Consider the following 25490-nt stretch of genomic DNA (forward strand, 5'->3'; position numbering starts at 1 on the left):
TTTTTACTTTCTTCCCTTGGCTTCCCTGTATTTTTTGAACTTGATCCAATGAATTGACATTGCTTTTGCTATAAGACACATGTGTTTACAATTCAAGATGTTTCTGACAACCGTGGAATTGCTTCTTTTGTTCAGAAAGCAAGACACATTCTCGTTCCTTATAACCCCCTGAAGATGGCCATCAGTTGTAAACAAACAGAAAAATAATTAAAATGCTTTAGGTCTAAGACCTGGCCTGTGTGGGCATCTACCTCTGAGAGCCACACCAGGAGGGCTTAGGAAGGTCCTGCTGTACCACCTTGACACCCAAATGAAAGGGACAGTGATGTCCCCCTAAACATCCTTATTTTCCTTCTTTCTTTTTTTTTGCAGGGGGAGGAGGGGGGTACCAGGAATTGAACTCAGGGGCACTCGACCACTGAGCCACATCCCCAGCCTTATTTTGTATTTTATTTAGAGACAGGGTCTCACTGAGTTGCTTAGCCCCTCGGTGAAGCTTTTGCTGAGGCTGGCTTTGAACTCTAGATTCTCCTGCCTCAACTTCCGCAGCCTCTGGGATGACAGGTGTGCACCACCCAACTGGCTTCCTTATTTCTTGATATTACTCTGTAATCCATGAGTCTAAATTCCTAAAATTGATACATTTTCTGCCTTTAAGTTTGCTTCAAAACCACAGTACTAAAACAAACAAACAACAACAATAATAAAATCAGAAAAAAAAAAACACTGTACTGACTGAAACCCGATTCCTTCAAATCTATCAGAGTACAGAGTAGTGATCAAATAGTGTGATCAAGAGCGATCAAATAGCTGTCACTGATTCATGCTCAACCATAAAGAATACCAGGGGCAATTTATAAAAATATAGATGCCTGAGTCTCACATTTAGGAATAGGTTTTGGGTATAGCAGTCCCCAGAAGCATTCCCCTGTGGACTCACACAAAGTCCACTCTGGTCCACGTCACTGCAGAGCCAAAGCAAGTCAAGTTTCAAATCTTGGCTGCAGAGCTTACCAGCTGGACAACTTTGGGCAAGATATTTAACCTCTCTGTGTTTTCAGTTTTCTTATCAGTTATATGTGCATAACTCTATCTATTTCGCAGTTTGTTGTGAGGATTAAATGAATTAATAATTTTGGGTGCTCTGAAGAGTGCCTGGCACCCTGTGAGCACTCACCATTTACCTGTGATTTTTTTTTTTCCCCTGACTAATGTCTCTGCTCAGCTTCTGAGCCTCCATTCCCTCTCAGTAGGCCCCTGGCAGCATGTCAAACAAATCTTTATTCTGCAGATGGATGGAAAGGACTTTGAATATAGTCCAGGTGATGGTTGACAGACTAGAGGTGTCCCATGACTGAAATTCTCCTGCAGGGAAGCATTTTTTCAAGACCAGACCCCCAGCTGGCACAAGCCAGAGCCCAAATCAATCTGCAGAAATCTCATAGCTGTGAAGAGATCTAACCACAGTGGGATTTATTCATGCTCCAGTTGATTTCACACCTAGGGAGTATTAAAATTCTGATACCCATAGATACCCCAGACCAATTAAATCAGGATCCCTAATGGTGGGACCCAGCCATTTGTATTTTTGTGAAGCTCCCTCAGTGAGTCTAACCTAGAGTCAGAGCTGAATAGCACCACTGAGGCCCAAACAAAATCCCATGGATTTGTGAATGTTTCCACAAACACTAATGAATCATAGATGCTGGCTAATGTTGATACTGAAAAATACAAGTGGATGCTAATAGAATACCTTGATGAGATAGGGGGTCAGAAAAGGATCCAGTATGCGGCCCCGAGGAGGTCAGAGCTTCGTGGTATTCTCTGACCTTTGTGAGAGGTATTTGGTTTGGGGGATCCCCATGTAGTCCTGTTTGTGTTCTAGCATTTTATAGAGTTTTAAGGGAACATCGCCTCCCTATTTGCTAACATGTGCCCAACACTCAATAGGACCCCTTCCAAGAGTTCAAAGAGAAGACATGGCCAGGTGGCCCATTTGAGCCTGAAGTGGCCTTGCTCCTGAAGCTTTGTGGAGAATTAGTGCAGGAAAGGTAAACATCCAAGCCCCCAGCAGGTGCTGAAGGAGACATAGGAAGCCCGGCCAGGCAGCAGAGGGAAGGAAACTATGGAGAGGGGGTGGAGAGCTGGGCAGCCCAGAAGAGTCCAGAAAGGTCATCAGCTGAATCCCTGGGAGGCTCCGGGGGCCCCTGTGCTTCTGTTTCTTCAAATGGAAAAGAGACCACAGTATCTATCTCAAGGTCACCATAGGGATGAAGTAGGTCAGTACAGAACATGTAAAGTGGGAAGTGCTTGGTCCTGAGGAAATCCTGAAAGAATTAGCTGTGCACACCACGGTTACCATCAATACGACAAACGAAGTAGCAACTGTTATTCAGACTCTTCTGCAACTTGGATGAAATTTTCCTTGGTAATATTCATGCCACCTTTGAAAGGCAGGAAACTCCACTGTAGCTTTTGGGTCATATTCTGGGTGGTCCTTAAAACTTTGTGTGTATATGACTGTGATCTATAGGATGGCAATAGTTTAAGAGCACATATTCACATTCTGTTTCTTTTCTTTCTTTCTTTTTTTTTTTTTTTTTTTTTTGATACTGGGGACTGAACCCGGGGGCACTTAACCACTGAGCCACATCCCCATCCCTTTTTATATTTTATTTAGAGACAGGGTCTCACTAAGTTGCTTAGGGTCCCACTAAGTTGCTGAGTCTGGCTTTAAACTCTACACCCTCTTGTCTCAACCTCCTGAGCTACTGGGATTACAGGCGTGTACCCCGGTGCCCAGCTTTATCCTGTTTCTTGAAGAAAGGTCATTTGTTCAGTATCCTTCTCATTTGTCATATTGATGGTAACTGTGATGTGCACAGCTAATTCTTTCCACCAAAAAGCGGTGCAGCCCTTAAGGACAGTTGCTGAAGGGGGTGCTTGCTGCCTGCCCCCTCTGGAGCTCACACAGCATCACAGCAGGTGTCTCCCGCCATCATCACAGGCCTGCAGGAGACCTAGAATGAATCAGGCTCAGGAAGGACACAAGAACCAGGACCAGGCACATAGGAAACCCATGTATCAATGGGCCTGGTGCCTTGAACTACCAGGGGGAAGGCTCTTCTCCATGGGCTCACCAGAGCATTGCCCCTCACACACCCCAAATCACTGCTCAGAGGCTGTTTAGTGAGCATTGGTCTAAGCAGAGGAAACTGGGTGGTCTTGCGTGATCTTACCCCTGGCTGTATGGAAGCCTGATGAACTTTCCCTGCCCCACAAGGCTGGCAGTTAGAATCCACGTGCTGATGAGACAGGTGCTCCTCCTCCCTTGGATAGAACGTGGGTGAGGGTGGGAGGCAACTTGGTTCTTTGTTGGCCCTTTCCTAGGCACTCCATCAACCCAGCTGCTCTTAGCATTCCCTGTCCAGAGACTCACAGCAGGGGCAATGCAGCAAGGTTACAAATCTCATTTCACTTCACCCCAGAGGCCATCTATTCACCTGGCCACACCTGGCAGGTTTTTCCCAAGGCCCATAACATCAGTCTGCTACCCTCCTCCCACTCTGTGCCCTCACCAAGTGTCCTCTCCTATGATACTATGATGGTTTGCATCTGGAATGTCCTCCAGAAGTTTCTGTATTGACAGTGTGGTCCCAATGCAGCCAGGGTCAGAGTGGGGATTTTAGACAATGATCGTATAACGAGGGCTTTGACGGAATGGACCACTGGGAGGTGGACAAAGTAGGTCACTGGGGCTGTGCCCTGGAAGGGTTTATCTTCTCTCAGCCCCTTCCTCCTCTTTCTCCTCCTCCTTCTCTCTGCTTGCTGGCTTCTGTGAGCTGAGCAGCTTTCCTCTACCAAGTCCTTCAGCCATAATGTTTCTGCCTTAGAGCCAGCTGGCCGTGGACTGCAACCTCAGAATCCATGAGCCCAATTAAACCTTCCCTAATTTAAATTGTTCTTTTCTGAGGGGTGAATGGGTACCAGGGATTGGACTCAGGGGCACTCTACACTGAGCCACATCCCAGCTCTATTGTGTATTTTATTTAGACACAGGGTCTCACTGAGTTGCTTAGCGCCTTGCTTTTGCTGAAGCTGGCTTTGAACTCGCCATCCTCCTGCCTCAGCCTCCTGAGCCGCTGGAATTACAGGCATGCACCACTACACCCAGCTCTAAGTTGTTCTTGTGAAGCATTTTGTCACGATGATGAAAAGCTGACTTCACCTGCATTCCCCCTTCACAGTCCTATCCCTCCACTCCAGACCTCCAACTGGATCTCCTCCAGCACAACAAACTCAGTGTGTCCAAACTCAGCTTGAACCCTGCTCCTCATACTCACACCTGTTACCTTTCCAGATGGTGGCTCTATTGTCCATTAAGCCTTTCCTGCCCAAACCCTGAGGAACCCTAAGACAGCCTGGGGTCTCCCTTACCTGCCCCTTTCTTTACTTCTAAATGCCTGAGCTTGTCCTGCACCATGCGGGCTTTTCCAGGCCATCAGTCCCCCACAGGGTGACCTAAAACAAAGTTCTGGGTTTCTCTTGCAGATGGCTCAGAGCCCTCAATACACTAAAGAACCCTGAAACTGTCCAAGTGGGAATGATCACAAATTTTCCCAGGCCTCCTATACCAGGGCACCCTGTTTGGGGGGAGCATCTTACTTGTGTTTTATGATGTCTTTTGGGGACAAGTATCTTTGCTAGGCTGGCTGCCTCTGGTTATGCTATGGCCTTCATTAATTCTCTGCACACTCAAAGAGTGATCGACCTAGACCCTATCCTGTCTGTTTCTCCCGGGTGCTGGTAGCTAGGAGGCTGTGGGCAGGAGCAGTTACCCCATCTTTGGTCTTCATCTTTCCATTCCCACACTTAATGCAGTGCCTGCACAAAGGCCTTGAGTGGAAGTGAGCTGCTAGGCATCACGTTCCCATGCCCCTCTGAAGGGTCACTTCTGCAATGACTCCATTCCCTGCAGTTTCACTTCCATAGAGGGATCCTTTCGTAATGCCCTCCCCCACATCTGGGACCCTTGATTTTCTAGCCTTTATCCCCTTAGTAAGAATAATCTGAGTGGGGTGGGGGAGATGGTGGAATGAGACAGACATTATTATCCTGTGTACAGGTATGATTGCAGGAATTGTGTGACTCTATATCGTGTACAACCGAGAAATGAAAAGTTGTGCTCCATTTGTGTAAAAAAATTAAATTAAATTAAATTTTTAAAAAAGTAGATTGAAAGTTATTTTTTTGTATGGAGATATGATTAGGAGCCTATCTGCCCAAATCTGGATTCTGATTCCCTCCTGTAAGACATGTGACTTTGGGCCAATGTCCCCTTCACTCCCTTAAGATTCAAATAGCTCAAAAGGTAAGGCTGCAGGACTTGGGTGAGTATCTCTCTTTGTCTTGACTTGCCCTGTATTGATTGTGTTATGTGCTCTAGGGTCCTTTGGGATTTGAAGAAATAAAAAGAAGTCTTGGATACACAGGAGAAGTACAAAATCACATTAATAATGGGCAGTTCTGAAATGTTCTTGGATCCTGGATGATCTTCTGACCTGGAGACCTATTATAGTTGACTGAATATTGTCCTGCAAGTAGTCACTCGGAACCTCAAAATGTGACTATTAATTAATTTCCTTCCACCATGTTTCATCTCCTATAAAACAGGAATAGCCCTCACTCTGAGTTCACGTTGTTGTTTCAAGGATGAAATGAGCCTGTGCGTGTTAACACATAGTATCCTTCCTGGTCCATAGTGGGGCTACATGGGGCAGCCAGTCTTGTCACTATTTTCAGGACAGTGCCCCTCAATCACAGGTCTCCTTTCCTATGGGTTACCCTCCATCTGTTCGTTTCTCTCATAGGCCCATACACAGGCATGTACCAGGGGCTCAGCCCACCCTGCCTGCCTCTCCAGGGTGCTGGTGGTTAGCTCTAGCATGAGGGTGATTGTGACCATAGGATTGGTGTAGTTTTATCTCTTGGCTGCTATAAAAAAGCTCCACAAACTGAGTGGCTTACAACCACAGAAATTTATTCTCTCACAGTTTTGGAAGCTACAAATCTGGAATCAAGTGCGGGGCTATACTCCCTCTGAGGGCTTTAGGGGAAAATTCTTTCTCGCCTATTTCTGGCTTTTGGTGGCCTAACATGTTCCTTGGCTTGTGGCAGCCAAACTCCAATCTCCACCTCTCTGCCTCTATCTTACATGGCCTTGTCCTCTGCATCTGTGTCTCCTTTACTATGTCTTATAAGGACACTCCCATTGGCTTTAAAGTTACGCTAATCCAATAGGACTTCATTTTGAGCCTGACTTTAAATATATCTGCAAAAACCCTACTTCTAAATTGTCATGTTCTGAGATTCCAAGTAGACATGGATACTTGGAGGACACTATTCAGGCAACTTTGGTCTCCAGGCAAGAAGATCATCCAGGAACCAAGGACGTTTCAGAACTGCCCATTCCTGGTGTGATTGTGTACCTGTCCTGTGTATCCTAGGTTTTTTATTTATTTTTATTTTTATTTTTTTTAAAGAGAGAGTGAGAGAGAATTTTAATATTTATTTTTTAGTTTTTGGCGGACACAATATCTTTGTTTGTATGTGGTGCTGAGGATCGAACCCGGGCAGCAGGCATGCCAGCGCGCTACCGCTTGAGCCACATCCCCAGCCCTATCCTAGGTTTTTTATATTCCTGCAAATCCCAAAGGACCCTAGAGCACCCAACACATCACAATACAGATGGCACTCAGTAGTATCCACTGACTGGATGAGTTCAAAAGAGCTGCCGGGTGGACCAGAGGTCAGCAATGTAGGAAGGCAAGGACTTACACAGAGGCCGAACCTGTTCCAGTTCAGCTTGTGGGTGGGGTGCACAATGAGAGAAAGGAAATGATCCTGATTGGACATTGCCAGTGGACAGAGCCAGAGCCCAGGCCATCCACAGATGGAAGAAATTTCCAGGGAAGGCTGGGGCCACTTCTGGGACTGACAAAGATACTCTATCTTGCTGCCCTGTGGACTGGACCAGATTCCAGGGCCTCCCTGATCGGCTTTTGCCCCAGGAGCCACTGAGAGATTCCTCCAGACCATTGATCAATGGCAGGAAATAAACTCTAAAGCTCTTCCACCCTGCACTGAAAATTCCCTTAAATGAGTAAAGGTATTAACACATTTTCATAGAAGAAGAAAGTACAGCTTAAATAGTCCACTAACTTATTCAAGACCACTCAACTAGAAGCCACCAAGTGAGGAGACAGGTTCCTGTTAAATTCTTTTAATTAACCACTGCATGGCAACACCACCCACATTTAATAGCTCTAAGTCTCAATTCCCTTTTTTGTAAAGCCAGACTCTGCAGAGGTTCCTAGCTACAGGTTCCTATGAAAATTAAATGGCATACATAGGTTAGGGCCTGGCACCTATTGTGTCCCAGATTCCCCTTTCAACAGCCAGCCCTTCCCAAGGCTGACAGGCATCTTCAAGAGCTTTCAAGGGTTATCCCCAAATCTTTCAGTAAACTTCTCAGAAGTATGTGGAGAGGGTGGGGGGAATGCCCTGTAACCCTGGAGAAGTTATTTCACTCTCTGGGTCCATTTTGTTATTGGTAGGATGTTGATCTAAAACCAGAAGAGTTATGGGCTGATTAAGGAGAGAAGGAAGGATGGAGTCAACCAAATGCTGATCTATCAGGTCCACAAGGCTCTTCCTCCAACCAGGGACCACAGCAAGGTAGGAGGAATTCCATTCCAACTGAGCCAAAATTAGAGAATTAAAAGGACTCCTTTTCACAGAAATTAAAAATGAGAGATTGTTGAAAGAACTTGAGACGAGCAGGTAGTTGAGGTGAACCCAGTTGAGAGGGTGAAGCAACTATTTGACACCAGGGCTTCTCTGGGATCAAGAGAGTCCTAAGTTGCTTCCATTTTTTGGAGGTTTCTAATACATTAATATTAAAGGGAAAAAAGATTTAAAAAACTAAATTACATATGTTGTGGCAGACTCAGTGTGTGTGTGTGTGTGTGTGTGTGTGTGTATATATATACTTTTTTTTTTAAAATTCATAGTGCTCTGCATCCAGTTGGTGGGTAATGGTGCAGAAACTTTTTCAAGGCCATCAGGGCATCCAGTGATGTCAGCAGTCTGAGGCTGAGGTGGGGTCTGAAGGTGTTGTCACACACCTTCCTGAATCACCGATTGAACGAGGAATGGACATTCGCAAGTCATAGAGACCCTTGGAGAAGGCCAGCTTCTCCTGGACTGTGGCCGCAGGGAGTAAGTAGCCTCACCTGGGGGCGTTGTGCTGGGGTGGGGTGGGGTGTAGTTGGGGAGACTGGACTGGCACCTGGACAGGATTTGCACGCAGCTGGAGCTGATGCAGCCGGGATTAATTTTGGTGGGTTGGTCCCAGGAATCCTATGAAAATCTGATCAAAACTCTGGACCTTCTCACCAGGAGATCCTACTGCCCCCCCCCACCCCCACCCCACACACACACACACACTTTCTTTACCCCTCAAGGAACCTCCAACAGTCCAGACCTCTGACGCTCTCCTGGGTCTCTAACCTGATTACTTCCCGTCCTCAGTCCCTCCTGGGAGCCTGCAGATCGGCGAGGGGAGAGGGAGTGGGGGACCCGGTCACCGCCTCGGCCCCGCCCACCTGGGGACGGCTTGGGCTTGGGTGAGCTGGCTCAGGGACCCGCCTCCGCGGCGAGGTCAGCCCAGCTACCGCCACCGCTGTCCGGTGCAGAACAGGTGATCGCGTCGCCACCGCGGGTCCGTCTCCCTGAGCTCCTTCGGGGTCGCTGCTCCAGTCATGAAGATGCACTTCTGTATCCCGGTGTCCCAGCAGCGGTCAGACTCGCTGGGAGGCCGCTACGTGGTGCGCCTGGGGCCGGGGTCGGGCTGAGTGGCTAGGGAGAGGGTGACCCTGCTCACCTGCTCCTTTAGCTAATTCGGGGCGGGATCTGTGTGTTTGTAGCTGTACTCCGTGTACCTGGACGGATTCCTCTTCTGCAAGGTGCGCTACAGCCAGCTACACCGTTGGAACGAACAGGTGAGCAGGTCAGAAGCAAGTAGCCACCCCCCCACCTGAGACAGGTGGGGGAAAGTGTTGCCCAAAGAGCTCTAGTTGTGTGACTAAGATTTTAGACTTTGGGGGGCTTCGGTTTCCTAATCCCTAAAACTGGTAAGGATTAAATGTGAATTGCTTGGCGTACAGCTTCATGATTACATGTTATGGCTCCTAATCACCTACAGATATGAGATGAGGAACAGGGCACATGTGACTTTCTCAACCCATTTTCAGCTCACCCAGCCCCATCTGTAGGGTGCTGGATCTATAGTGGGCTTCATTTCAGTGCCAACTGTTCCCCAGGGCAGGGTCCCCTTTCAAAATGAGCAAATTAAATCAAGACAAAAGTGTAGTCTTAGGAATCTAGAACATGAGCAATCTCCTTTCTCTCTAGAGATTTTAAGTTTGCCACCTTTAAAAAAATGTGTGTCTGTTTTTGTTTTCAAATCATAATTTCATAATCATAAATTTCAAATCCTAGTAACTGGGGAACCCAGAAAACAGATGACTTACCAACTTAGGAGGTAATTTCCTACTGCAGTTTCTTACCCTGGTGTGCCTACTATTTCCTCTGGGTGGTAGGTGGATTTATTAGTTTGCTCTAATGGATTTTATTGGTTTTGTGAGGAGGTATAAGTCTTCCAAATGGTTAGAGAAGTAAGTGAAATTTGGGAAATAAAGTTCAAATTCTCCTTCCATCTTTCTCCACAAGTAGTTGTTTCTTTTCTTTTTCTAGAGTTTAGATTTTAAAGAACACATACCTCATGTTAAAAAGAGGATAAAGAAGACAGAAGGCAATAGCTATTAACATTGGAAAGGGGACCTTTCATTACAGGTTCACTAGGAACCATTTCATGCTATTCGCTAGGAATCTAGAGAAAGTCTGGAATCGAGTGGGGTGGCCAGATTTAATACACAGAAATACAGGATCCCCAATTAAATTTTCATTTTAGGTAAATAATCATTTTTTAAAATATAAGATGTCCTATGTACTCTTTGGGACATACTTAACTGGGCATCCTGTATTATACTGGTCACCAGAGTCTGACATTGAAAGTCTCTGGGTTCCTAGTGAACAGTGATGCCGTATTTCATTTAACCATCTTCTGATAGTGGACAGCTAAGTTTTTCTACTATTGAAAAGGTGTAAAGAACCCATCAAATACAAATCAATAGACCAGCAAAAGGAAGTCTAGTAGACAAAAGAGAAGTGGGGGATGAGAAGGGAAAGGGACAGGGAAAAGGAACAGATTTCCATGCATGTCTAAGTTTATCAGGATGAACCAAATTACTATGTATATCCATAAAGATCTAATAACAAAAAGAAAAAGAAAAAGAAAGGGTTACTATGGCAAGTCTTCTCATTCATATGTTGTAGTGAATTGGAAAAGTCCATTTTCAAGGTATGATTAAATATCTCTGGACTTAACAAGAAAAACATTGCAATGTGATTACTAGCAATAATTTGAGTGTATTAGCAGTGCCGGCAACCCAGCAACCCTCAGGAATGATTGGTAAATGACTGGATAAAGAAGGCTGTGCATTCAGATTTCTGAAAGATGAGAAGTTGCTTTTGACCAATACACATTTGGGGAGCTGCAGGTGGGCAGATGAAGATCTCGAAGGAAGAGAAAGGAGAGATGTTTCAGACATTTGGTAGCAGAAGTCAGGGTATCCTCTCCTGCCTCCATGGCTCTTCCTGGAATGTGAGAGGGGAATGAGGAAGGGGCCAACATGAGTGCAAAGCAGGAGGCAGCGGGGAGAATATGGGACCCTCTGCTTCCAGGCTGCTCACCTCTCCTCTGACCTTCAGTTTTCTCACCAGAAATAATAAGCAAGCACTTACATATGGATGTCAACCTCTTAGGGTGCTTGTGACAGTTAGGGGCCAGGATTTGATGTTTAGAACATACTCTGACCCTTACCTTTTGTGGTTTCTTTTCTTCTTCCTCCTCCTCCTTCTCCTCCTCTTCTTTTTTTTCTCATTCTTCTTTTTCTTCCCCTTCTCCTTCTTTTTTTTCAATGCTGAGGATTGAATCCAGGGACACTTTACCACTTTGACCACTGAGCTACATCTCCAGCCCTTCTTAAATTTTATTTTGAGATAGGGTCTCATTAAGTTGTCAAGGTTGTCCTCAAACCTAGGATCCTCCTGCCTCAGCCTCCTGAGTCACTGGGATTATAGGTTATGCCACTGCACCCAGCCATATTACATGATTTCTTATTAAACTTGACAAAAATAAATTATCAGTAAGACAATTGAGTCCTAACCCAACTTGCTTTTACTATATTTTGGAATAACATAATGATATTACCCAATTGTACGTGTTTAGTGTGATGACTTTCAGTAAATGTACATAGTCAATACCACCATAATCAAGACAAAGAACAGTTTTATCACTCTGAAAGTCCCCTTGAACTAGACATGGTGGCCAGGCCTGTAATCCCAGCAACTTGGGAGGCTGAGGCAGGAGGATGGCAAGTTCCAGCAACTTAGCTAGAATTTGTCTCAAAATAAAAAAGGCTGGTGATGTAGTTCAGTGGTAGAGCAGGCCTGGGTTCAATCCCTAGTAGTGCAGTAACTGTGAGACACAGTGACTCCTGTAATCCTAGAGGAAGGAAGGAAGGAAGGAAGGAAGGAAGGAAGGAAGGAAGTCTCTTTGTCCTCTTTGCCCTTGATTCCCTCCATTCAATCCTGGCCCCCAGGCCATAGGACCTACTTTCTGTCATCAGAGTTGCTGCCCAGGATTTTGCTGGAGCTGCCCAGCAACCCCACCAGGGCATCGGCATCGTCACTCCTATTTAATAGATAAAGAATGGAGTGGGGTGGCCAGATTTAACACACAGAAATACAGATCCCCAATTAAATTTTAATTTTAGGTAAATAATCAATTTTTTAAATATAAGATGTCCTATGTACTCTTTGGGACATACTTAACTGGGCATCCTGTATTATACTGGTCACCGGAGTGGGACATTGAAAGGTTGGGTGAGCTTTTCCAGCCATTTCTCTGTTGGTTTTTATTTTCCTCGTCTGTGGAGGATATGAAACTTCCAAATTCTTAATCTGATTCAATACAAAGCACTTTAAAAAGGGAAATGGTAGAAAAGTCTCGTGTGTGTGTGTGTGTGTGTGTGTGTGTGTAGCCATGTATATGTGTTTGTGGTAAGAATAAGCTTATTACTAGCATATTTATTTAAGAAATACTTACAAAGTTCCTATTGTATGCTGTGTACTTAAATTAAGCAAATACTATGACTGTAGCATATGTAATTTTTGGTTATAAGAATTGGATTTATAGCTGGGCACAGTGGTGCATGCCTGTAATCCCAGCAGCTCGGGAGGCTGAGGCAGGAGGATCATGAGTTCAAAGCCAGCCTCAGCAATATCGAGGTATTAAGCAACTCAGTGAGACCCTGTCTCTAAATAAAATACAAAATAGGGCTGGGGATGTGGCTCAGTAGTTAAGTGCCCCCAAGTTCAATCCCCAGCACCCCCCCCCCCCAAATAATTCAATTTGTATTTTATATGTTAGATACTTCTGAGATTGAGGAGGTACACCTGCCTAGATGCAGTGACTTCTGGCACATCCCCCTAACACTCCAGGGTACGCATAAGACTGGACCTAGGAAAGAAAAGATGGTCAGCTGTGACTCGTGTTCTCTGACATCATCCTCTGAGTCCCGTCCCTCAGTGAGGCTCCCTGGAGGACTGGCAGCATGTCCCTATACTGCTGACCACTGCTCACATCTCTTTGCTGTTTGAACTGGCTGAGCCACCTTTTCTCTGGGTCTCTTGATAAATAAAACCAGTTTGATTCAGACCTCTGCCTTGCCGGCACTATCCTTCCTAAACAGCTATAAAATCTGTGATGGCAACATGTAATCAGCTCATTTTGGCCCAGTGTCGTGGAAGTGATGCTGGGCTCTACGAACAGGGTGCTTGCCTCTTGCAATCAGGCAGCATCAGACCTGGGTGGCAATGGGGACAAGTCAGGAAAGCTTGCAAAGGATACTTTAGCAGGAGGGGAGGGCTGTGCAAACCTCTCACACTGCTTCTTTGCCCCTCCCTGCCAGGTGCAGGTCCTACCTGGCTCCTTCCTCACGCTGAGCTAACATGATCTCCTCATTTCTCTACTGGAATATCTGGTTCCTAACAGGCTGGCCCAATCATTGCCCCTGCCTTGCTTATTTCCCCTGCTTGGAGTACTCTTAATTTCCAGTCCACCTGTCAGGAACCAGTCCTTTCTCAAGTCCCACCTTTCCCAGGAAGCCCCCCTTGATTGCATGAGATGCCTTTCTCTGACTCTTCTCCCACATCGAGTTTAGATGCCCCAACCAATATCGCTTTGAGCTGTGCCCTTTTCTGGTGAGTCTGGGACTTGGAGATGCGAGATGAATGAGTCAACATTAAAAACAGAGACTGTAGAAAACTCTGTGTTTATATCTCTAATTCCACTTGTTCCAGATTCTTACCCCTCTGGAGTTGATGTGGGTGCTGTCTGAACACAGGAGAAGGAGGTGACACTTTCAGCTGGTCAGAATGGTCCCACTTATGTTATAAAGCAGAACTGCACAATGGGGAAGTTCAGTGTAAGAGGTTCTGAGATTTGAAAAAAATCTGAACAGGGTCCTCCAGAAAAAAAAAAAAAAAAAAAAAACAGCTGAAACCAACAAAAAATGTCTCATAGTAAGAGCTGTGTTTTCCTTTTGATCTTTTTGAACATTTTTTTTTGACAGAGGGATTGAGCCAAACTCTTATACCAGCTAATTCTTAGTATGCAAGAGGTTTCCATAACTAGACTATGTGCTATCTGAAACCCATCGAGAAGGTTCTATGGTGATAGAGTTGAGCCGTGGCATTGACTTCCTGCAGGATTAACTACTGTTTACTGTATGTTTAACCTCTTACCATATTAGAGAAGGGAGGCAAAAGGTTTCTTGAGAAGTCAGATCAGGTTGAAAATCTTCTGGGACGCTTTTTGCTCTGTTCTGGGCATTAAAACCTAATCCTTGCTAACTTCCCCACAGCCTTTGGCCTCAGACAGGGGTTCCCCCTGATGCCCTCCTGCAGAGGCAAACCTTGGGTAGCCCTGTTGTCTCAAGGTTGCTCTGATAAGAACCAATTTGGCAGCATCTGTGACATTGATGAACACATGCCAAAAAAGACAATTGCCTTTTAAAGATCATTTAATCAGTTAATCAAGAAATAATTGCACGCAAAGAAGACAGCTCTCTGCTTTGCTGAGTGGAATTAGCAGAGATGGGGGTGCATAAATCCCTGGATTGTTTAAGCAGCCCTGCCTGGCATGGAGCTCCAGCTGGGGTGCCTTTTGACAGTCTCTGGCAGGGTGGAATATTTCCTTGAGTTTCAAAGAAACACAATGGTTGCAACAATGTTTTGTGCTAGAGTTACATAAAAGGTGGCAAACTTCAAGGGCTCCAGGGGTCAGGCAAGCAATTTAAAGGAGGTGAGAAGCAGAGCATGGAACTGCTTGTCTCTTATCAGTCAGTTGGGATTGCATAAGAGAGTGAATCCATGGATTCTAGACCTTCTGGTTTTTCAAGAGAAGCAAGTACATCAAGTATTTTTAAAATGCAAACCTCATTTTTGGGGAACAGTCTTAGTTTACAGAAAAGATAGTACAGAGACTTCCCATGTACTCCATGTTATTCAGACTTTCTTCGTTTTTGCCTACTGTCCTATTTCTAATCCAGGACCAGGACTCTATATTTAGTCATTTTGTCTCCTTAAGCTCCTTGGACTATGACAGTTTCTCAGACTTTCCTTCTTTTTAACAATATGACAGTTTTGAAAAGTACTGGTCACATATTTTATGGGATGCCCCTCTATTGGAATCTTATGTTTTTCACACAATGAGAATAAGATTATAGGTTTGGGAAGGGATGAAGATCTCAGAGGTAAAGCACCTTTCTTTTCTTTTCTAATACATGACAATGGAATGTATTTTGACGTATGGTACATAATGGAGTATAACTTCTCATTTTTGAGGTTGTACATGGTGTGCAGTTATACTGGTTGCATATTCATATAAGAACATAGGAAAGTAGTGTCTGATTTATTCTACAGTCTTTCTCATTCCCATTCCCCCTCCCTTCTCTTCATTCTCCTTTGTCCAATCCAGTAAACTCCCCCACCCCATTGTGAGTCAGCATTAGCATATTAGAGAGAACATTGGGTTTTTGGTTTTGAAGGATTGGTTTATTTCACTAAGCATGATAGTCTCTAGTTTCATCCATTTACTAGCAAATGCCATATTTCCTTCTTTTTATGGCTGAGTAGTATTCCATTGTGTATATGTACCACATTTTCTTTATCCATTCATCTGTTGAAGGGCACCTAGTTTAGCTATTGTGAATTGAGCTGGGTAAAGCACCTTTCTAAGCACATCCTGTCCTGGGTACCTATTGTCCACATATCTTATCACTGTTGTCATTACCCATCATTTCGTTGAGGTGGTGCTTACCTGGTTTCTCCACTGTAAAGCTCCCTTTCCTGGTGTACTCTTTGGAAGGAAGTCACTATGCACAGCCCACACTGAGAGCAGGCTTTATGCTCCCCTCCTTGAGCAATGAGTCTCAGAAATTCTTCTGCACAGATTTGTCTGTTTTCTCCTATTTGTTCATTCAACAATTTTTATCTGTATAGAATGATGGATATTCACTTTATACTTTGGGCTCAATATCAATACTACTTTATTTTTTGGATCAAATTATCCCAACTTTGGCCCATGGGAGCTCTTTGAATTTGCTCCTGAGTGTCTTTGATATGCTCCCAGTGTTGATTTTCTTTTGTTTTGAATACTTCCTTACTTCCTGGGGTTACAAGATACTCAGGATCATCTTGTTTGTGTCTATCTCAGTCCTGGAGTCAGCCATTTTCCATGGATCCTTGGTTGCTTTTGTTGAAGAACGGCATTAGAAACCAAGGTCTAGGTGCTAGCTGTGTTCAGTGCTACTGAAGGGTTGCTGCTTCTAGGTCCTCTCTCCTGCAGCAAGGAAGTGAATGTGTGTACAATAACCAATGTATATGGACTTACCTGTAAGTATTTCCATATGTATCCATCTGTATCTATGCTAAGCTAAAAGTGAGTGCATGCCAGTTCGTCTAACTCTGATATCTTATTCTTGGTCATTCTTGCCTCCTGGTCTTATCTGCAAATTCCCATAATAACAGTGAGAAAACTGACTCCCACTATCTGCTGTTATTTACTAACTTGTTGGCTGTGTATACACACAGAGCAGTATTAGAATTGTTAACTCATACTCCTGTGGGAAACAACTTTTATCAACTCAAATGCTTATGTCCAGCTAGTTGCCATGCCATTGGGTTCTACAGACTTCACTCAATTCCAAAGTTCTTTAGGTCAGTCCTTTACAGCCCTCATTCCTGTGGTTTTATACATTGATAATATAATTAGCTTGTTTTGGCACACCCTGTATACCATCCTGGGATTCTTCTACTTCCTAAATGATTATTAAAAATATTTGCTTTGTTAAGCTTGCGTTGTAAGGTTCAGTGGGTTTTAACAAATGTATACTGTCATGTCCACAGTTATATCATACAGAATAACTTTACTTCCCTAAAAAAAAAAAAAAAATCATGTGCTGCACACACAGTCCTCTCAGTATCATCTGAGCCCCTCAATCTGATCACATTATATATGCTAATAAATGACTTTAAAAAAGAAAAAAATCCCATGTGCTTCATCTATTCAGTACCCCTTCACCCCAAGCCCCTGGTTACTGTTGTTTTTTTAATGGTCTCTGTAGTCTTGCCTTTTCCTTTTCCAGAATGCCATATAATTGAAATCATATAGTATGTAGCTTCTTCAGACTGCCTAATTTCCACTTGGCAATATGCATTTAAGACTCATCCATGTCTTTTTGTGGTTCCATAATTCATTTCCTTTTATTGAAGAATAATATTCTATTATATAGATATTTCTCAATTTTTTAATCTATGCATTTGAGGACATCTTTATTGCTTTTAGTTTGGAGAGCTATTAATAAAGCTGCTATAAATGTTCACATGCAAGTTTTTATGTGGACATAGTTTTCAAATCAGTTGGATAAATACTTAGGAGTGTAATCACTGGATTACATGGAAGACTATGTTTAGCTTTGTAAAGCATTGTCAAACTGTTTTCCAAAGTGGCTGAAATATTTTGCATTCTCTCCAGGATATAAGTTTTTTAATTTTAAAATCTTATAAATAAATATTGGCATTAAGTTAAAATTCTCTAAAAATTGATCAACCAAACTAAACGCATCAGGGAGCTATATTTTGCCCTCAAACTAACAGTCTATCTTTCAAGATGTTAGACCAACACTGTCCAATAGAACTTTCTGTGCTGTTGAAAATGCTCTCTATCTGCTTTGTCCAATTCAATAACAACTTGCCATGTTTCAGGCAGCTAGGCAACACTTGAAATGTGGCTAGAATGACTGTGAAACTGAATTTGTATTCTTTGTTTTATTTCAATTAAGTTTACATTTACTCACAGATGGTGAATGGCCACCATATTGGATGACATAGTTCTAGGTTATAAAGATTTTGACTTTTCCTTGAGTGAGATGGGAAGCCACAGAGGATTTGAGCAGGGCAGTGCAATGATTTGACTTACAATTTTGAAGTATCACCTTAGATGCTGTGTTAGAATAGACTGAAGGGGGTCAAGTGAAGAAGCAGAGAGACCCTTTGGAAGGCTACTGCAGTAATCTAGAAAACAGATGACAAGGCTTGGACCAGCATAATGGTATTAGGGACGGCGAAAAGAAGGAAGTGGTCAGATTCTTGATGTATTTTGAAGTTAGAGTCTATGCAAGGAAAATGTTTGCCAGATACACACTACTAATTGTGGCAAAAGCAATCACAATTAAATTAAAATTTGAATTTTGCCTGTTTGCAGTTCTATTTCCCTTGGATCTGCCTTATGCTTTCTTTAAACCACAGACTACTGTAATAGTACGTAATGGTAATTGTTTTCAGCCCTCCTGATCAAGAAATGCCATAAAACCTGATGAAGTTCTGGTCCAGTCTCTTTTTTTGATATTGCCTTGCTGTTGAGCTGTCATTGCAAGTTTAGCATTGGAACTATTGTTTCTTAATTTTAAAATTATTTTTATGAATCTTCTATAAAAAAAATTACCACTGTGGTCTTGGGTCATTTATAGGTGAGTGGGAGGGAAGGGCCTGCTGGGTTCCTATTAGGATTATATGTCAGCTTTATAGGAATTCTGTAACCAGCATTATCCTATAGAAATATATGTACCATGTATGTAATTTAAAACTTTCTGGTAACTACATTAAAAAGAGTAAAAAAAACATGTGGAATTAATTTAGATTATGGATTTAATTTAATATAACCATAGTATTATCAGTTCAAATGTGTAGTCAATATGAAAAGTTATCAGTGAGCCACTGAGTATGGTGGTGCATGCCTATAATCCAGTGGCTCAGGAGGCTGAGGCAGGAGGATTGTGAGTTTGAGGTCAGCTTCAAGAACTTAGCAAAGTCCTAAGCAACTCAGTGAGACTCTGTCTCTAAGTAAAATATAAAAAAACGGCTGGAGATGTGGCTCAGTGGTTCAGCGCCCCTGGGTTCAATACCCAATACCAAAAAAAAAAAAAAAAGTTATCAATGAAATATTTAACATTCTTTTTTCTTCAAACTAAAGTTTTTGAAATCTGAAGTGTATTTTCCCCTTATAGTACTTGAGTTTAGACTAGACACATTTCAAGTGTTCATAGCTACCATTATTAGTAGCTTTTTGCATTAGTACAACTCTAAACATATCTGTCAAGTTCAGATATGATACATATGAGGTTAGGAGTAACTGTAATCACAAAAACACATAATTATTATAAAATGAATTAAGAAAATTTTGAGTTGTTGGCAGTCTTATAAACAAATAGAAAATCAAAATACACCCCAACTCTACCAAAATTAGACTGGAGTTGACATTGTGTGACGTATGTATATATTCACCTTTTAAAAAAATATTTATTTTTTAGTTGTAGTTGGACACAATACCTTTGTTTTATTTATTTATTTTTATGTGGTGTTGAGGATTGAACCCAGGGCCTCACACGCGCTAGGTGAACGCTTTACTGCTGAGCCACAACCCCAGCCCACAGTATTCATCTTTAAGAAAATAGAATCAATCTATTTTCCTCCTTTTGGCCACCAAGAAGGGTGAATTTTAAATAAAGTACTGGGCTTTGCTCTAAGGAGAGGCTTTAGTATCCTCCCACCCCTACATTCCCTGGCACTGGGAATTCAACCTAGGGGTACTTATATTTGAGCTGTAGTTTCACCCTATATATTCTTTTTGAGACAGAATCTCACTAAGTTGCTGAGACTGGCCTCAAACTTGAGATCTTCCTGCCTCAACTCTCCTCACTCCAAGTAGCTGGAGTTACAGTTGTGCACCACCACACCCCACTGAAGCTTCAGTATCTCATCAGCCTTGAATTGGATTCTCACTTGTCTTAACTGTGTTTTCTGAATCTTTCAGCTGAGGCGGGTCTTTGGAAATTCCCTACCACCTTTTCCACCAAAGTACTATCTGGCAATGACCCCATCTATGGCTGAGGAGAGGAGGGACCAGCTGGAACGATATTTGCAAAATGGTATATATTTGGGATTCTATTACAGATTTGAGAAATAAGTTGCATAATACAAAATTCATCCATTTAAAGTTTGTAATTCTGTGGGGTTTAACATATTAATATAATTGGGAAACCATCACTAGAATTACTTTCAAAATGTTGCTGTATACCCCCAAAAGAAACCTTGTGCCTATTAGTAGTCACCCCTATTTTAGCCTTCTTCCACGAGCCCTGGCAATCAATATTCTAATTTGGATTTCTAGAGATTTGCTTATTCTGGTCATTATATATATATATTATATATATATATATATATATGGAATCATATGATATGTGTTCTTTGTATTGAGTTTTAAAAATACTTTATGTTCAAATTCACCCTTGGGTGCCATATGTTGACTTTGTAGAAATCAAACAAATGTGACCTGGATTAGGATGGAACAAGGGGTGAGCTGAACTGTGCACAGGAAAGATATAGGGAGGTATCAGAGGTGTTTATTAACAACAGTGCCAGAGATTGCACTTTCACTTTGGAAGAGGCGTTGTGAAGGTACAAGGATGCTCAGAGATCTGAGCCGGCCGCTGTGAGGTTGACAGTACCACGGTGTTGCCTGGTACCTGGGTCCTGCAAATATTGTCCCTGTAAGACTGTGATTGACAAGATGAAGCTCTTATACAAAAGAGGGAGTTCAGTGTATAGAGAAAAATTAGCATTAAAATATTTAAAGATTTTAAAATTAGGAATCAGTCTATACACATAATATTTTAAAAAATAGAGACTATGCAAAGGAATATGCAATGAAAGGTAAATCTCCCTCCCACCCCAGGCCTCCAGAGGCAAACAATATTACCAGTGATTCCTGTATTCCTTGGAAGCAATCCGTGTGTACACTAGAATGTGTGTCCATCTCTTCTTGTTCAACATAAGTTGAAGTTTACTATACACACTTTTCTGTCCCTGATTCTTTATAACATTTTGCTCTGAAACTCTAACTTACAGAAAAAGTGCAAAAAATAATACAAAAAATTTCCGTATATTCACCTAGATTTCCCAATTAACATTTTACATTTGCTTTATTATTCTCTTTCCCATCTGTGTATGTGTATGTGTGTGTTATAGATGTATGTATGTTTTTTTAAAAGGTTTGAGTGTTACACACCTAAGTCATTTTATCCTTTATACTTCTGTGTGTCTTTCCTAAGATCAAGGACACTGTCTTATATAACTGTAGTATAGTTATCCAAATCAGAAATCAACACAAATACAGTCATGTTATCTAGAAACCTTATTTAAACTTCAACAACTACCACACTGATGTCCTTCACAGTTAAAGAAAAAAAGTTTTTTCTTCTGTATGTTGAATTTTTCCTCTTAAAATATATATCTTAGAGATCAGTCTACATGAACAATTATAAATTTACCTCATTATTTTCATGATTACATTTTTTAGTGGGTGGGTACTGGGGTGAACCGGAAGTCCCTTACCACTGAGTCACACCTGCAGTCTTTTTATTTGAGACAAAGTCACACTAAATTGCTTAGGGCCTTGCTAAGCTGCTAAGGCTGACGTGGAATTTGTGATCCTCCTGCCTCAGGCTTCTGAGCAACTGGCATTACACATGTGCACACCATGCCCAGCTCATGACTATATATTTTTTCTTAAACATAGTCAAAATTCTGGAAACCATCTATATCCCAGGATTTTTTTTTTTGTGTGTGTGTGTGTGTGTAATGAAACCTATACTTCCTTTTAGAACTGTTGGATAAGACTTTTCAAGCTCAAATTGTATTTCTTTTGAGTCTTCATTTTCTCTTGGTTTGTTTTCTCAAGTCTTAGCAAAATACACCTTTAATAATACTGGCCTTTTCACAAGTGAACACAGTGCTTCAGGGGCCACTGTTCCAGGCCTGGTCTCCCCCGACATCATCAGGATGTCTTGTGCATCCTCTGATAAGGTCAAGTAAGGGAACAGCACAGCCAAGTGTCATAACTGAGAGCTTGGACTCTGAATCAACTTCAGAGTCAAATCCCGGTTTTGCTTCTCACTGACTGTATGACCTTGAGCAAGATACTTATCTCCTCTGAATCTCAGTGTCTTTAGCTATGAAACGGTGATAATGGTTGCCTTATGGTTCCTCATGTAGTTTATTTATTTATATATATTTTATTTTTTTAGTTACAGATGGATACAATATCTTTATTTTGTTTATTCATTTTTATGTGGTGCTGAGGATTGAACCCAGTGCCTCACATGTGTGAGGCAAGCGCTCTGCCACTGAGCTACAACCCCAGCCCCTTCATGTAGTTTAGAGAATTTTTTTTTTTAATATTTATTTTTTAGTTTTAGGCGGACACAACATCCTTGTTTGTATGTGGTGCCGAGGATCGAACCCGGGCCTCATGCATGCCAGGCGAGCGCTCTACCGCTTGAGCCACATCCCCAGCCCGCCTTCATGTAGTTTAAATGAGCTAAAATGTGTAGTACTTAGCCCAGCATCTGGAACTTAACACTCATACGGTAAATACTAATTGGATGAATACTTTTTTCAATAGCTTTCTCCATTCTTAAGATCCATACTAAGGAACATAAAGTTAGTTTGCACTCTTTTTATTCCAGAAAATGAGACAAGCGTCCCCTGCCCAGTCCCCAAACTACCTCTCAAAGCAGAGGGAATGAGTCTTATAAAAAATTTCTCATGTGACCAAGTCTCTCTTTTAAACATGACATCATTTGGGAAGGTGCATCCATAATGAAGTCAGTGCTAGTTTTGAATGTTGGTAGACTCTCCTTGATGAGATCAGAAAAGCAGCAACAAAATGAACAGAAGAAAAAAAAAATTGAAGAGCAGTTTAGTAAGTACATAAGTTTAGCTCAAGAGCAGGGCCCAGGAGAGGATCTGGGGAGGGAGACAAGCCAGGAGGAAGCAGGGTGGCAGTGCCAGGCCTCTGCAGCTCTCAAAAGGGCGTCTACTCTGTCCCTCTTGTCACAACACCTGGCAATTGCTGTACAGAGCTTTAAAACAAAGGGATGGAAGGAGGTGGTTGGGGGCAGTGGTTTTTGTAAGAATAGAAAGAAGCACTTCAAATCTGTCTTGTTGCTTCTTGGGTAACCTCTTGAGAGCTCCCATCATTCAAAGAGATACTTTCTCTTGATACTTACTGGTTGATTTAAAATTTTCAAATTACCATGCTTCTTGCTAAAAGGGGTACCTAGATCCAACTTTTAGAATCTTTTGTTTCTTGATTTAAACAAAAATTTCTTTCTTGTGTTGCTGGGAATTGAACCCAAGGCCTCATACGTGGAAACAAGTGCTCTACCACTGAGCTGCAGCCCCAGCCCTGCTTCTTCATGTTGACTTTATCATCATCCCAGTAGGTCAACAAGGTGGATTTTGAGCAGCACAGGCATGCATGAATGAAGTGAGGTTCCTGGGAACATTGTCAGCCTGGCTTGGCATGGTGGGTTCATGTTGTTGTCAAGGCTGCCTGGAGGAGGCAAGCTTTGAGGATTTTTCTGCATTTGAGAGGTCACAACCTCCATCACCTTCAGGGAGGTTACTGTGTGCTGGCGAGGTCCAGAGGGTCCCCTGGAGGAGAGATCAATTAGGTATAGTCAAGGCTTAGCCCAGCCTGTGCTAACCCAGCTCACTGTGTTCGTGTTTTTCAGTAACTGCAGACCCAAACATGTTGAGAAGTGATGTCTTCATTGAATTTTTAAAACGGATACAGCTGGTAAGCCTGCTCTTCCTTATTGAGGTCATTATATATCTGTAGAACATGTGTCTATTAAGCATGTATTTTTGCAAAAGAACATGTGTGTGCTTTGACCGTCAACTCCACATAGCCTGGACTTGGGTAAAATACATTCATTTTGAGTAGATTGGAGGATAGTTGCTATTTTGGAGGTTATTATAGTTTGGGTCAGGAATGCCCCCCTAAAAGCTCATGTTTTAGTGCAGCAATGTTCAGAGCTGAAATGATTGGATTGCGAGGGATGTAGCCTCATCAATGGATTAATCCATCTGATGGATTAATAATTTGAATGGACTACTGACTGGTTACCATAGGCAGATAGGACGTGGCTGGAGGAAAAAAGTCAATGGGGGCGTGCCCTTGGGGACTATATGTTGTCTTTGGCTTCTCCATCTCTCTCTCTCTCTCTCTCTCTCTCTCTCTCTCTCTCTCTCTCCCTCCCTCCCTCCCTCCCTCCCCCCACCCCACCCCTCTCCTTTCAGCCATGATGTTTCTGCTTTGGAGCCAGCCAGTTGGCCAACCATGGACTGAATCTCTGAAACCTGAGCAAAAAATCAATCTTTCCTCCTTTAAGTTTTTTTTGTGTGTGTGTCAGATATTTTTATTACAGTGATGAAAAGCCAACTAACACAAAGGTTTAGATTCTATATGGAAAATGAAACTTTGGCTTTTTTTTTTTTTTTTTTTTATAAGCAGATACCTTTTTTCTGTAGCCTAAATATCATCCATGTCAAAACTGGCCTGAGGCCAGGCATGGTGCCACATCACAGCAGCTCCGGAAGCTAAGGCAGGAAGATTGTGAGTTCAAAGCCAACCTCAGCAATTTAGCAAGGCCTGATGCAACTCAGCAAGACCCCGTCTCTAAATAAAATATTAAAAAGTGCTAGGTATGTGGCTCAGTGGTTAAGCACCCCTGGGTTCAATCCCCAGTAGCCTCCCTACCGCCCTCCCTAAAAAAAATTGGCCTGAAGAAGACAGTCTTAGTGTACAGCTTTATCACTAATGGACCCCATACTGAGATTTCCAAGAGGGTTATGGTGAAGATATCAGGACAGGAGGTTTTAACAGCTATTACTTCTATATTCTCTGCTCTTAACTTTATTGTAAATGGAGAAAATCCAGGCTGAACAGAGTAACATACAGCAATTCCCTTTTGGTGGATGGTTTGAAGAACCACTGGCAGCTTGTCCCCACAGGCCGGAATTTTGTGAAGTCCCTTCGTTTAAAACATATTCATTCTAATTGTACATATGGAAATGTTTTTGTGCCTGAAAGCATGAGCTTGACTGAATGGTAGAACTCTGAAGTGATTAAAGTCATATAATGATTTATCATTGAATTGGATCCCTAGCAAAGGGAAAGATGATACCTTGATCAGATTTGCTAAGACCAGAGGAGATTTTATTTAGACAGGGGTCCAAGGGTGTTGCTCCATTGACTGGCCCTCTTAATCTGAAATATGGCCCTAAAACTTTCCATGGTGTAGTGGTTCTTATTTTCACGTACACTTGATGGTTTAAATATATACATACTTTTTTCTTTGAAAAGTTTGTGTCGAGGAGGTGATGATAACAATAAAATTTCAACAAAAGTGTATACAGTGAAAAATAACCTTTTCTTCCCCTAGCCTCACTCTCCAGGATAATTGTTATTCACAGTTCAATGTGTTCTTTCTACACATTTTTCTGCATATAAAAATAATAAACACATGCCATGCATACTTTTGGGAATGTGTGTGGAGCTGGGGATTGAACCCTGACCTCATGTATGCTAGGCAAGTGCCCTACCACTGAGTATACCCACCCTGTCTGGAAAACTCATTGGGCCTTGCTTTTTAAAACTTGAAATCTTGAGGGTCATTCTATCTCAGTACATTTAAAGATAAGTTTGACTTGTTCTTTTGGGGGTACATTATGGATTTTGCTTTTAATGCTTTTAAAAAATTATTCACGGAGGGGCTGGGGTTGTGGCTCAGTGGTAGAGTGCTCGCCTCACCCAGGGTTCGATCCTCAGCACCACA

General features: G+C 42.5%; 1 protein-coding gene across 1 annotated transcript in view; it reads left to right on the top strand.

Annotated features, from left to right (window-relative positions):
- Positions 1-8822: 8822 nt before the first annotated feature.
- Snx31 (sorting nexin 31) overlaps positions 8823-25490 on the top strand; it is a 62835-nt gene continuing 46167 nt past the window's right edge. Inside the window, exons 1-4 of the mRNA XM_027948056.2 lie at positions 8823-8888; positions 8988-9062; positions 19622-19736; positions 23385-23449. Coding sequence (XP_027803857.2) covers positions 8823-8888; positions 8988-9062; positions 19622-19736; positions 23385-23449 — 321 coding nt within the window. The remainder of the gene's footprint in view (positions 8889-8987; positions 9063-19621; positions 19737-23384; positions 23450-25490) is intronic.

This window comes from Marmota flaviventris, chromosome 15 (assembly GCF_047511675.1).
Source record: "Marmota flaviventris isolate mMarFla1 chromosome 15, mMarFla1.hap1, whole genome shotgun sequence".
Classification (NCBI taxonomy): Eukaryota; Metazoa; Chordata; class Mammalia; order Rodentia; family Sciuridae; genus Marmota; species Marmota flaviventris.